At 57.2% G+C, this 13,147-nt stretch overlaps 6 protein-coding genes across 6 annotated transcripts; 2 read left to right on the plus strand and 4 right to left on the minus strand.

The window, feature by feature from the left end:
- Positions 1–604: 604 nt before the first annotated feature.
- KRP23_9811 (Myb-like protein J) lies at positions 605–1,516 on the minus strand (the record flags this gene model as incomplete). The annotated part of the gene is made up of 1 exon (XM_067895413.1): positions 605–1,516. One exon carries the CDS (start codon positions 1,514–1,516, stop codon positions 605–607), a length of 912 nt encoding a protein of 303 aa, XP_067741633.1.
- A 1,405-nt stretch (positions 1,517–2,921) lies between these two features.
- Positions 2,922–3,983, plus strand: KRP23_9812 (Myb-like protein G; the record flags this gene model as incomplete). The annotated part of the gene is made up of 1 exon (XM_067895414.1): positions 2,922–3,983. One exon carries the CDS (start codon positions 2,922–2,924, stop codon positions 3,981–3,983), a length of 1,062 nt encoding a protein of 353 aa, XP_067741634.1.
- A 902-nt stretch (positions 3,984–4,885) lies between these two features.
- On the minus strand, positions 4,886–6,717 carry KRP23_9813 (uncharacterized protein; the record flags this gene model as incomplete). The annotated part of the gene is made up of 2 exons (XM_067895415.1): positions 4,886–5,146; positions 5,218–6,717. The coding sequence occupies 2 exons, from the start codon at positions 6,715–6,717 to the stop codon at positions 4,886–4,888; spliced, it is 1,761 nt and encodes a 586-aa protein (XP_067741635.1).
- Positions 6,718–7,404: 687 nt separating this feature from the next.
- Positions 7,405–8,944, plus strand: KRP23_9814 (4-hydroxyphenylpyruvate dioxygenase; the record flags this gene model as incomplete). Its single annotated transcript, XM_067895416.1, has 4 exons — positions 7,405–7,740; positions 7,835–7,921; positions 7,994–8,488; positions 8,588–8,944. 4 exons carry the CDS (start codon positions 7,405–7,407, stop codon positions 8,942–8,944), a joined length of 1,275 nt encoding a protein of 424 aa, XP_067741636.1.
- A 772-nt stretch (positions 8,945–9,716) lies between these two features.
- KRP23_9815 (4-hydroxyphenylpyruvate dioxygenase) lies at positions 9,717–11,256 on the minus strand (the record flags this gene model as incomplete). Its single annotated transcript, XM_067895418.1, has 4 exons — positions 9,717–10,073; positions 10,173–10,667; positions 10,740–10,826; positions 10,921–11,256. The coding sequence occupies 4 exons, from the start codon at positions 11,254–11,256 to the stop codon at positions 9,717–9,719; spliced, it is 1,275 nt and encodes a 424-aa protein (XP_067741637.1).
- Positions 11,257–11,802: 546 nt separating this feature from the next.
- On the minus strand, positions 11,803–12,498 carry KRP23_9816 (uncharacterized protein; the record flags this gene model as incomplete). The annotated part of the gene is made up of 1 exon (XM_067895419.1): positions 11,803–12,498. One exon carries the CDS (start codon positions 12,496–12,498, stop codon positions 11,803–11,805), a length of 696 nt encoding a protein of 231 aa, XP_067741638.1.
- Between the last annotated feature and the right edge of the window lie 649 nt (positions 12,499–13,147).

Below are 13,147 nucleotides of genomic sequence, written 5' to 3' on the forward strand. Positions count from 1 at the left end.
TCGCCGGCGTCACACGTGGCATAGAGCTCGCCCTCGTCACAAACTACATGTACACGTACTCCAAGATGGGATGGTTTATTTTGCTTGTCCCGGTTCACTAGCTCAACGAGCTATCACCCTACAAGATCGTCACTGTGACGCGTTGACGCTTCTATCGAACGCACCAGGCGTTCCAAGGCTGGATGCAATCTATGTTATGTAGTGAGCAAACTCAACCTCGAATGCTGTTCCACGTGTACACGTATGTAGATGGCGATCAGCAGACACGGGGCTTCCGCGGTAAAGCACTGGTACTCACACATGACTTGTGGGCCAGCAGGACACACTCTCAATATGAAGTTAAACGCAGAAAGCACCTGAATAAAATGCACTTTAGACTTTGGCAAGCGCTGTGAGCGAGATGGCTACACGCTGTTTTCTGGACCTGAAGTTGAAGGCAAGTGGTAATGGCTACAGCGGGCGGAATGGGATATGACAGCGGGCGTTGGATTGCAAACTGCTTCTTATCAATAATTATTAGGCATGGCGGCGCGTCCGAGTGCAGTGAAATGCGCGCCGATACGCCGACCGCTTGATCTTCAGGCTCGAAGCAAGCAGCATGCGCTTAGCTCTCCTCAGGCCGAGGCTGCGTCGTCATCTCTTCCACCGGAGGCTTCTGTCCGCCGTGTGCGCTGCACTGGCAATTGCACTTGCAGTCGTCTGGCCGGGTCTGAGGCCCCGTCTCCGCCTCAGCGTCAGGCTTCTTCTCAGCAGCGGCGGCCTCCGCTATCTTCTCAGCGATACACTCCTCCTCCGTCTTCTTCTCCTCGTCCTTCTTTGGGGGCTGCGCCTTCTCGGTCTGCTGCACCTCCCCACTAAGGTGCAGGATCTCCGCCAGCGACGGCAAGTTGTTCGGCGACCCTTGGCTGGCCACGTCCTCCGTTGACACTGCGGCCATCTCCTCCTCCGTCGCGTCCTCCGTCGCCTCCGAGTCCACCTCCATGGGCTCCGGCTTGTCCTGAATCGTGGCCTGCTGGGCCAAGATATTCAGCAGCTGATCGTTCGTGGTTCCTGCCGCCACGGCCGCCGCCGCCGCCGACCCGGGTTTGAGCTGCAGGTCGGCGACGCCGTAGGGGGATACGATGGCCTTGGGCTCGCCCTGGACGGCGGCCTTGGTGTCCACCGGCGTCGGGCTGCCGTCGCTTGTGCTGGTCTTTTTCTGATTGCGCAGGCCGCGCTGGCGACGGCTGATCTTCTGGCGGTACTTCTGCGCGTGGGTCATGGTCTGGCGCGGGGTCTTGGTGCCGATGAAGTCGGCCACCTTCTTCCAGGGCCCGGCGGGGAACTTTTCGAGCGCCGCGAGGAAGCGCTCGTGCTCCTCCTTGGTCCACATCTGGATCTTGCTCTTGGCCGACATGACCACGGCGCCCGCCTTGGCCTCCGTGGGGCGCAGACGGATCACCTTCTCCTTGGCGCCGTCCGTGGCGTCCGGCGCCTGCTCGAAGAGCTGGTTGTACACGTTGCGCGAGATGGTCATGGTGCCTCTGCTGCTGCTGGCTGCCCAAACGATAAGTGGTGGATGAAGCCTCTGGGCGGATTCCGCGTATAGGGTTACTAACGCCAGCGATGTACCCATTCTACCCGCAATATTTGAGAACACGACGTGGGTTCAAACTGGATCTCTGGTGGGTACAGAGCTGATGGCTTGATATTTGTAAGATAGTCCGACGTCACGTCGGGTAGGCAGTGCGAATTGTGGCATTCGGGCATCGGAAAGGAGGAATATGGCTAGGCAAGGAACCTTGTTTTGGAAATAAAGTGCACCGTCTTCTGGCACGTGCAGTGGGTGTCACCTTGCTATTGGCTGAAATAGCTAATGGATTGATCTCGTCTGACAGAAGAGCTTTCAGCTTGTCTCGCTCCGAGTCCATCGGTGGGCTCAGAATGTGGGCACGCCACTAGCACTCTGAGTTGTCGTGGATTCTCTGTGGTGCCGCGATGAAGTTGTCCCGACGTTGAAGCCGCGGAAGGTGCTGGCTGCGAGCGGCTATCCCTTTGAGCGAGGCAAATCGCCGATTCCATCGCCGCGGGAGCAACGTGGTGGCAAACTGCAACTCGCTGCGATCACAAGCAAAACATGACGAGGATGTCGGACTGCGCACACCGACTCGGACCGAGTCTCGGTGGCCGAGCGGACCCTCTGGTCCTGCAGCTGAAGGTCGAACGAGCGGATTTTCTGGGCGCGCGTACGAGCTCAGGTGCTACGATAACTGAGACAACTGCTCTGGTCGAGAGTGTCGACTCGAGTCGAGACCGCTGCGCCGGCCTGTCGCGGCCGCGCTTGCATTGGCCGTCGGTAAGGAGAGGGCTCTGCCTCGGGGCAGACTTGTTGGCTTGTTGCCGCGCTATTGCTCCGCAGGGCCAACGCAAATGGGCCTCTGGAGCTGCCTGTTGGCTCGGCTACGTGCCACACGGTACCCATTTTCGGGTCAACCCATGCGCCGGACGTAATGTACTCATTTAAATGTTGAGACAACAAACCCATAACAATGGTTACTTGGATGAACTGATGTAAACGAACTCCGTGACGAATCGATGTAAGGTGCAGCAGCGTTTGTCGTCCCCGAACCACCAGGATGTCAGCGTAAGCTCGGCTGCTCCAGTGTCCGCTCTGCATCGAGCTCCATCGCCTCGGACCGAAAGCGTCCACTTGGGTTCCAAATACACATAACCGAGACGGCCAAAATGAATCCACGTCCCATCCCCCCGGCGAGTGATCCATCAAGCGCTAAGTGCGATCTGCTCTCGGCTCTCTCGTGTCGCCGTTGCGCTGCACTGGCCCTCGGGGCAAAGCCAGCCAATTCTCTCTTTCCCTCCTCTTCCATTGCATGCAGCGGCGCCAGGCGTGTGGGTGCTAAGAGAGACGCGGGGAGAGCCAAACCATGACGATCTCGGCCAACGTGCGCAAGGAGCTGTTCGAGATGACGAACAGCGAGGGCAAGCTCATCCGCATCAAGCCCACGGAGGCCAAGGCGGGCACGACCGTCTACTCGTCCAAGCAGAGCCAGCCGCTCAAGATGTGGACCCAGGAGGAGCACGAGAAGTTCCTGGAGGCCATGGAGAAGTACCCGGCCGGCCCCTGGAAGGTCATCGCCGCCTTCATCGGCACCAAGACGACGCGCCAGACCATGACCCACGCGCAAAAGTACCGCCAGAAGATCAGCCGCTGGCGCCGCGGTCTGCGCCACAAGGGCCGTAAGCAGCAGCAAGGGGACGACCAGCACAGCGAGGCCGACGCCGCCGAGTACTCGGCCAAGGAAAACCTCTTCAAGGCCATCGAGTACGTCTCGGGCGATGAGCTGCCCCACTACGCGGCGTCCGTGAGCCCCACGCGCTCGCTCACGGGTGTACCCGGCCACGAGGCGCCTCGCAGCGAGCTCTTCCGGCTGGCCGAGTTGGCCTCCATTGAGGTCATGAAGCAGGAGCCCGTGGCCGTCCCCAGCTCCCCTCCGGACGTGGAGATGGCCGACATGTCGAGCCCCATGGCCATCAAGCAGGAGGTCGTGGCCCACCCGTCCGTCGAGTTCAGCGACAAGATCCGCAAGATGGAGTGGGATCAGAGTGGCTTGATCCGATCCAGTCCCGAGTGGTGCATGCAGAAGACCGAGGTGCGGCTGAGTCCGCTACGAGCGTCCCCCGATGGGATCCCCTTCCCGGCGCGCAAGTTCGGCGGCGTGCTCAGTGCCATCACTGAGATGAGCTACCAGAACGCGCAGAACCGCGTGCCACTGCCCCTGGCGATGCACGGCATGCTGTCCCCCATGCGTGTCCCAGGCGCCGAGGAGCGCAAGATGCAGCAGCAGCAGCAGCAGTGCGCGTTCCGCCTGCCGCCGCTCAATGTCGCGAGCGGCCAAGCCCCCAGCGTGTACTCGATCCCCCCGCTGCGCTCGAAGATCGACCCGAGTGTGTTGAGTGGCCGAGCCTACTATACGTCCACGAACTAGTTTGGATGGGTGGCTGTTGCCCGACTGGATGGAGAGGAGGAGAGAGGCAGCGAGTGAAGAGCGGGTGAGATGAAACAGAGAGTGGTCGGAGCTGGAACGTGTTGTGTGGTATTTGCTGGTGCTGAAGCAAGAGAGGACGACACGGGACAGCGAGGCGATTCTCCGTGGAAGATGGACAAAAATACGAGAAAAATGAAGCAAGACGAAGACGGAGACTGCAGCGGTCAGAGCCGAGAGGTGGGGCGACGAGTGATCGCAGCTCGAAGCCGCCTGCTTGTGCGTCGCGTGGAGACTTCAAGGGGTTTACGATGAAGTTGGAGCGTAGAGCGGCGGCTGAAACGAGCGGGCGGATGCACAGCTTTGTGTCACGTCAAGTGTGAATTGTAAGCGAAGTCGGACCGACCGAGCGAGCATGAGGAAGAATCGCCCGCAGGCATGTGGAACTTGCGGGCGATTGGCGTCGTCGATGGACAAGTGTGCAAACTTTTGATTGTGATTTTTTTTAGAATTTTTGGACGAAATAGGAAGGAACTATTTAGCAAACCGGGGCGAGGTGACACTCGCGCTGGTTTCCGCCTTGGCGGAGCCAAGACATCAACAACAAGAACAGCAGTATGAGAAAACGAAATAAAAACAGCATTGTAACAAGCACAGCGGCAGTTCTCCATTCGCGTATGTGTCACCCTTGCGTCGGCTTGAGTTGGTGATAGTGGCATCGATGACTCTTGGTCGTTCGTCTACAGCTTGGAGCTTCGACCGCCCGTGAGAACGGGTCCTTGCTGAGTCATCAGATAAACATCTGAGTGGGTCCCGTGAGCTCGACCCAGTCGGCTTTACTCCACGACGGAAAAGTTGAGCACCATCCACGGTCACTGTAAATCTAGGAGCTGTATTAGACATACCTAATTGCTCGAAGCTCGGGTGCGCTTCGAGGGCGACATCTCGTCGCTCTTGTTCGCCCGCTTCTTTTTGCTCATCCGCTTCTTTTTGGACTTGCTCATCTTGGCCTCGTCGGCTTTTCCACCGGCGTTGTCCATGAAGAACAGGCTGGCAGCGTCAGCGACCGCTTCTTTCGTTGTAGCAGCAGACACATCCGCGTCCGTTGCCTGGCTGGGTTTGTCCAAGTTGCCTTCTGCCACTCCTTGCAAATAATCCAGGTAGCTCTGCAACACCAAGGCGATTGAAGCAAGTTAGAACCTGTACGCATCTCTCAAATAACAAGAAGTTTACTCACCTTCTGGATAAGCGGTAGCTCACCGGCTGTCACATCCGTCGAGCTCAGCAACATGTTGATCATCTGGGCACGGTCGGAGTATTTCTTCCACAACCGCTGCGTGGCCTTCTCTAACACGGATTTCGGACTAGCGGTCTGCTCCTGGTCCAGCCAAGCCACAAAGCTTGACGGCAGCGGCACGCCGGCCAAGTGCGCCATGGCCGTTGTAATGGCCGGTAGACTCGATTTGCGCTCGACTCGCATGAAATGCGCAGCGTGACGGAGACACACGACGGCCTCGAACAAGACTCGATCTTCTAGCGCAACCTCCGCCTCCGCAGCGCTCTCTTTACCCTGTTCGAACAGCGTCACGCTGGCAAACGCGCGTGTGTATACTTGGCCAAGGCAGTCCAGCAGTGCACGCTGGTCTTTCGTGTCGAGGGTCTCGTCCTCATCTTCGTCGAGATACCTTGCAGGCTTGGGCAAATTCTGTAGGAAGGAGAGCACCGACACAAGCCACTGGCCGCTCTGGTTGAGTCCGCGCTGGCGCATCTGGGCCCCAAGAAGAACTTGCCGAGTGGAAACCTGAGCCTGCGCCAGCACACTCAGCTGATTCCGCTTCTGAGCCTTGTGAATCGACGTTTTCTCCTCGTCAGAAGAAGAATCGTCCGACGTCTCCTCAGCCTCCTCCTCGTCAAACTCGACAGGGTAGTACACAGCCAGCGCCAGTAGGGTGCCGTAGATCTTGGCAATCTCTTCATCATACACCGTCTTCTTGAGCTCGTTGCTCTCTTCCGGACGGTAGAACGCTGTCCACGGAGCCTTGGGTCTAACCTCCACCTCACCAGCCAGCGCCACGGCGTCTTGAACCACCACTCGTTCCAACAGCGCGCGCAGCTGCTGCACCTGCTTCCCAGCGATCCCTTCTCCATCACAGCTCCAGCTGCCCTGCTCAGCCAACTTCTCCACCTGCGTATGCACAACGGCCGCCAGTCGTTGCAGCACGAGGCCGCGCTTGTGCCTCTGCTCCCGCGGTGACTCGTAGTTGCGCGCCGCAATTCGCGCGAACAATTGGACGAGCTGCTCCGCGTTCTGCTCCTGTGCGATGGTCGCGTGTTGGGCCACCTCTACACCGATGTCCAGAGCCAGAACTCCGGTCACTTGGCGCTGCTTGTCGGTGGTGGGGGCAGCCGCCGCCTGCGTCAGCTCCAGCTCCGTGAGCTCCTCGTTCAGCAGCGCGCCATGGGCCAGCGAACCTCGCGCCGCCTCCAGTGTCTGCTTCTTCACGTATTCCACGTGTAACTCGCGCAGCAGCGCAGCCAGTTGCGTCGTCAGTGGCGTCAGGTCGCGCGCGAGCTGCGTCTTGAGCTTCCCGTGCGGTAGCTTGGCCACGGCCTCCTCCAGCATGGAGCACAGGAAGGCGTCATCCTTCCAGAACTGCTCACGTGCCGGCGTCTGCGTCCACTGCTGGAACACAGCGCGGGAAAACTGCGTCAGGAAGCGCGTCGATTTGGCCTGCATGGTACTGCTGCTCGTCAATACTGTGGGCGATTGGCTGGCGATGGCGATGTGCGTCCTGGGTAGACGTTTCGTACTTAGGCGGATAATCCTGCTTAGCACGATGGCTACATGTGAAACACGATGGCTACAACAATTAGGGCAAGTAGGGAGGTTTATCTGACGCAGCGCTTCTTCATGCCGCAGCACCATTCAAGCGCAGACCTGGGCACGCGCGATCTCCTCAAAACAGGCTCCTCGGGACACGGAAGTGGCGAAATAAACTTGGAGCTGACGAGTTTCGGGGTGGAATTCTAGGTGCTGTCACCACTTTCATGGAGGGGGAGGGGGGGAGCATATGCAAACTACTCCCACCGTAGTCGAGGCGTGGAAGCACCAGTGCTCAGGAAACAACTCTTGGTCGCCTCCAGGCAGCAGAGAGGTCTCCCAAGACGGTAAGCCAACGATACAGAGCGTTCAGCCTAGTGCCAGCACAGGCAGTACACATGCAAGTTGATGCCGCTGGAGCTGTACCAGCTGATTTGCGCCGCCCTACTAATCATGCAGATTCGACGCTCGCCCGAGCTTCAACCACATTTAACTTCAACGGGTAACCCTCACAAGAACCAGCAGCGGCTCCCGGTGGTCTCTCTTCCATTTTCAATTCTCCTCCGCGAGTGCCACGAGCGTCCGCCACTAATAATAATAACGATGCCTCCCGCCACTGGAACTTCGAGCCCCTCCAAGAAGACCCAACTCGTGGGCTGCCAGAACTTCGAACGCTGCAACCCAAAGTCCGACCGCTTCGACGTGCACAAGTTCCACCACATCGAGTTCTTCTGCGCAGATGCCACCAACGTGTCGCGGCGCTTCGCCTGGGGCCTGGGCATGGCTCAAATCGCCAAGTCCGACCAGTCTACGGGCAACCACGTGTCGGCCAGCTACGTGATCCAGAGCGGAGAGGTCAAGCTGGTCTTCACGGCTCCGTACGCGCTCGAGACGGACAAGGCGCCGGACGCCGTGAGCCCCATTCCCGGTTACAACCCGGTACGAGACAGAGAGAGAATCTGCGCCAGTCGGTGGAGTCAAAGTGCAGAGACTTACGCAGGTGTTCTGTTGAATTTGGTCATGTGCTAAGTAGGAATTCGCGCACAAGTTCGTCATGAAGCACGGCTTGGCTGTGCGTGCAGTGGGAATCCTCGTCGGTGACGCCAAGGCTGCCTACGAGGTGCGTCTCTAACTGGTTGGAAGTGTCGAAGAGTGCGTTGAAGTCTGAGTGAAGTGCGCTTGTGTTCCCTAGATTTCGGTGCAGAATGGAGGTGCTGGTGTTCTGGAGCCGCACACGCTCACGGACAAGGCGTCGGGCAAGACGACGGTCGTCTCGGAAGTGAAGCTCTATGGAGACGTGGTGGTGCGCTGGGTGAGCGGCGACTTCGAGGGTCCGTTCGTCCCGGGCTACGACAAGTGTGAGGGCCCCGACATGAGCATCGGCATCCAGCGCCTGGACCACTGCGTGGGCAACGTGCCGAAGCTGCTGGAGGCGGTCGAGTACATCACGGGCTTCTCGGGGTTCCACCAGTTCGCCGAGTTCACGGCGGAAGACGTCGGCACACTGGACTCGGGTCTCAACAGCATGGTGCTGGCCAGCAACAATGAGATGGTGCTGCTCCCCGTGAACGAGCCGACGTTCGGCACGAAGCGCAAGAGTCAGATTCAGACGTACCTGGAGCAGAACGTGGGTGCGGGGCTGCAGCACATGGCCCTCAAGACGGACGACATTTTCCACACGCTGGCGGTGAGTTTGGCGATGCGGGCATTGTGGTGCAGATTGGGCATTTGTTGATTGACCCAGTTGGCTAACCGTTTGTTCTCTTGCTGCTCGTGAAATGCACAGGAAATGCAAAAGAGGAGTTTCGCGGGCGGCTTCGAGTTCATGCCGCGACCCAACAAGGTCTACTACGAGCAAATGCCAGAGCGGATCGGCGACGCTTTGACCAAGGAGCAGTACGAGCAAATTGAGCAGCTTGGCTTGCTGGTGGACAAGGACGACCAAGGTATCCTACTGCAGATCTTCACCAAGCCGCTGGGCGACCGCGCCACCGTGTTCTTCGAGATTATCGAGCGTGTGGGATGCATGAAGGATATTGCCGGGCGACTAGAGCAGGCTGCGGGGTGCGGAGGTTTCGGCAAGGGCAATTTCTCTGCGCTGTTCAAGTCGATTGAGGACTATGAGAAGTCGTTGAACGTCTAAGGGGCGATTTGCGTCGTGACAGTAGGGTGAGTTACTATCGAAATCCCTTCGCGCGCATTTTCAAGAAAATAATGAAAATACCTCCCTCTGTAGCAGGTTGTTGCAAAATATTTCGAAGTTAGGAGAAGACATTGGCGTAGTCGTGAGAAGCAGCTTAATCGTATAAAGAGCAATGACATCCTCTTTCTTCATTGATGGCATCAACATGTACTGTAGTGTTACCATTGACCAAACAGGAGTTTTCTGCATCGACACTGCAACAATGTTATTTTTGCGCAGACTTTCACCAAGTGCCGCCTGAAAAGTGGAATCGCTCGCCAAAGTATGACACGATCGCGCTAGCAATGCTGCCAATATATAGCGATCATTTTAGAGTTTTCGGTTAGCGGTGGCTACGTTAGTGTCTTGCTTGAATCAAAACAACACAAACTTTGAAAGAGGCAATATTGAATCGGTAGAGTTTCCATTCGAGCTATTACTTCGAAGTATTAATCTGGGGGGACGGACCGGCATCACGCTAACTACGTTTCCAGTGAGTTTGTCACTGACAAGGCATATTGTGATGCAACATTTGCACATGACCCAACTTCAACTAGTAGTTTACCAGCTGCAGTTCCACATTTCCATGCTGCACTCGGCCTTTTGATTTGGAGTATTTGCTGTACTTTGAAGTACATCAGTAGTAAAAGTAGTCGTATTCATTATTTTCTTGAAAATGCCGCGAAGGGGTTTCGATAGCAACTCACCCTACTGTCACGACGCAAATCGCCCCTTAGACGTTCAACGACTTCTCATAGTCCTCAATCGACTTGAACAGCGCAGAGAAATTGCCCTTGCCGAAACCTCCGCACCCCGCAGCCTGCTCTAGTCGCCCGGCAATATCCTTCATGCATCCCACACGCTCGATAATCTCGAAGAACACGGTGGCGCGGTCGCCCAGCGGCTTGGTGAAGATCTGCAGTAGGATACCTTGGTCGTCCTTGTCCACCAGCAAGCCAAGCTGCTCAATTTGCTCGTACTGCTCCTTGGTCAAAGCGTCGCCGATCCGCTCTGGCATTTGCTCGTAGTAGACCTTGTTGGGTCGCGGCATGAACTCGAAGCCGCCCGCGAAACTCCTCTTTTGCATTTCCTGTGCATTTCACGAGCAGCAAGAGAACAAACGGTTAGCCAACTGGGTCAATCAACAAATGCCCAATCTGCACCACAATGCCCGCATCGCCAAACTCACCGCCAGCGTGTGGAAAATGTCGTCCGTCTTGAGGGCCATGTGCTGCAGCCCCGCACCCACGTTCTGCTCCAGGTACGTCTGAATCTGACTCTTGCGCTTCGTGCCGAACGTCGGCTCGTTCACGGGGAGCAGCACCATCTCATTGTTGCTGGCCAGCACCATGCTGTTGAGACCCGAGTCCAGTGTGCCGACGTCTTCCGCCGTGAACTCGGCGAACTGGTGGAACCCCGAGAAGCCCGTGATGTACTCGACCGCCTCCAGCAGCTTCGGCACGTTGCCCACGCAGTGGTCCAGGCGCTGGATGCCGATGCTCATGTCGGGGCCCTCACACTTGTCGTAGCCCGGGACGAACGGACCCTCGAAGTCGCCGCTCACCCAGCGCACCACCACGTCTCCATAGAGCTTCACTTCCGAGACGACCGTCGTCTTGCCCGACGCCTTGTCCGTGAGCGTGTGCGGCTCCAGAACACCAGCACCTCCATTCTGCACCGAAATCTAGGGAACACAAGCGCACTTCACTCAGACTTCAACGCACTCTTCGACACTTCCAACCAGTTAGAGACGCACCTCGTAGGCAGCCTTGGCGTCACCGACGAGGATTCCCACTGCACGCACAGCCAAGCCGTGCTTCATGACGAACTTGTGCGCGAATTCCTACTTAGCACATGACCAAATTCAACAGAACACCTGCGTAAGTCTCTGCACTTTGACTCCACCGACTGGCGCAGATTCTCTCTCTGTCTCGTACCGGGTTGTAACCGGGAATGGGGCTCACGGCGTCCGGCGCCTTGTCCGTCTCGAGCGCGTACGGAGCCGTGAAGACCAGCTTGACCTCTCCGCTCTGGATCACGTAGCTGGCCGACACGTGGTTGCCCGTAGACTGGTCGGACTTGGCGATTTGAGCCATGCCCAGGCCCCAGGCGAAGCGCCGCGACACGTTGGTGGCATCTGCGCAGAAGAACTCGATGTGGTGGAACTTGTGCACGTCGAAGCGGTCGGACTTTGGGTTGCAGCGTTCGAAGTTCTGGCAGCCCACGAGTTGGGTCTTCTTGGAGGGGCTCGAAGTTCCAGTGGCGGGAGGCATCGTTATTATTATTAGTGGCGGACGCTCGTGGCACTCGCGGAGGAGAATTGAAAATGGAAGAGAGACCACCGGGAGCCGCTGCTGGTTCTTGTGAGGGTTACCCGTTGAAGTTAAATGTGGTTGAAGCTCGGGCGAGCGTCGAATCTGCATGATTAGTAGGGCGGCGCAAATCAGCTGGTACAGCTCCAGCGGCATCAACTTGCATGTGTACTGCCTGTGCTGGCACTAGGCTGAACGCTCTGTATCGTTGGCTTACCGTCTTGGGAGACCTCTCTGCTGCCTGGAGGCGACCAAGAGTTGTTTCCTGAGCACTGGTGCTTCCACGCCTCGACTACGGTGGGAGTAGTTTGCATATGCTCCCCCCCTCCCCCTCCATGAAAGTGGTGACAGCACCTAGAATTCCACCCCGAAACTCGTCAGCTCCAAGTTTATTTCGCCACCTTCGTCCAGAAGCACCACTATCCTGTACCAAGACGCCATCTGCAATGTTTCGTCCAAGTCAGCATCTACTTTAATAACCAGCTTCACCTCGACTCATTGCCTTTATCATATAAACACAAGTCCTGTGCGTTCGTACACAATAAACGCCACAGTGGAGACCAGCAGCATGATTCCCGCGGCGATCCACATCTTGTCCTGCTTGGCTTGCCACTCGAGCGCCTTGAGCCTCTTCCTCACCTCGGCGATCTCGGCCTGCACGCCGCCGTATTCCTCGTGGGAGCTCCTGAGACTGAGTCGTCCGTCGTCCAGCACTTTGGTCACGGAGCTCACCCGCTCCATTTCCTGCGACATGACCTGCTTCGTGCGCCTGAGCGCCGCCGTGACGTCCACTGCCGAGCCGGAAGCGGCTGTCGTTTTCCTGTCCTTGGGGCTCTGCGGCAAGAGGCTCCTGCGCTGCTGCTCGAGGCGCTCGATCTTCGCGCGTTGGCGATAGGCCACCAGTGCCTTCCTGCAACTCGCCACGTGGCTCTGCAGCTGCGTTCTGTGCCTCTCCAGACGCTCGGCCGTGTCCTGCGCCTCCTTGGGGTCCTCTAAGTCTTGGACCCAGTCATGTGCAGCGGCCAAGGCGCGCTGGTATGTGCTGATCCCGTCGCTCACCTTCCCCTCCAGCGCTTGCTCCTCGGCTGCAGAGAATGTGAGACGCTGTATCGCGCCGACATCGTCTCCACGCAGAGAGAGGTTGGCGGACACGTAGCGGGAGATGCCGCCCAGGTCGTGCTCCGCCTGCTGCAGCGCCTCCATGATACGTGGCTCTATTTTCGGATTGGACCGAAATTAAGGTGTCCGCGCGAGTTAACAAACGTTTGCCATGCACGACATGCATTTGCTGGCTCTGTACTTGGCAACAGAGTTCCAACAAGAAAGAGTTTACCTTCAGCTGGTTTGCCAGGGTCGAGTGCAAGCCTTGTACTGCAAGGTGCTGCGGCAACCAGTTGAGCCTACTTGTATCAGTACTACATGCAGTGGACGTGTTTTGTGAATTTTACTATTGTATTAATACACATCATCGAACTGTGAGCGATGTTTGTGAACGTGTTAGTGCTTTCATCAATAGTAAACAACCGCTGCTATCTCTTCGTTCATCGTGGTTCAGCGTCAAGATGAACCGAAGAGAACCGTTTGGCTCCATCAACGCGTCAGCTAGATTCGCTAGTAACACTTTGAAAATGGTAGTATTAGTAATATAATTACAATCTGTGCGAACACTAGTTGGGTGGCTCAACGCGAGCCTTACAGGGGACTGTGAATTGGCTGAGAAGCATTCTGCAAACGAGAGGAAGGGGCCTTTCATTTGTGATTCTCATGTGCTTTCTCAAGCGTGCGAGTAGAGTGGGGCTGGTCAAGTTGTTTATAGTGATTTACGTTCCGTTCACCAGATCCCGTCCCTGGT

Source organism: Phytophthora ramorum (assembly GCF_020800215.1).
Source record: "Phytophthora ramorum isolate Pr-102 chromosome Unknown Phyram_PR-102_s0009, whole genome shotgun sequence".
NCBI lineage: Eukaryota > Oomycota > Peronosporomycetes > Peronosporales > Peronosporaceae > Phytophthora > Phytophthora ramorum.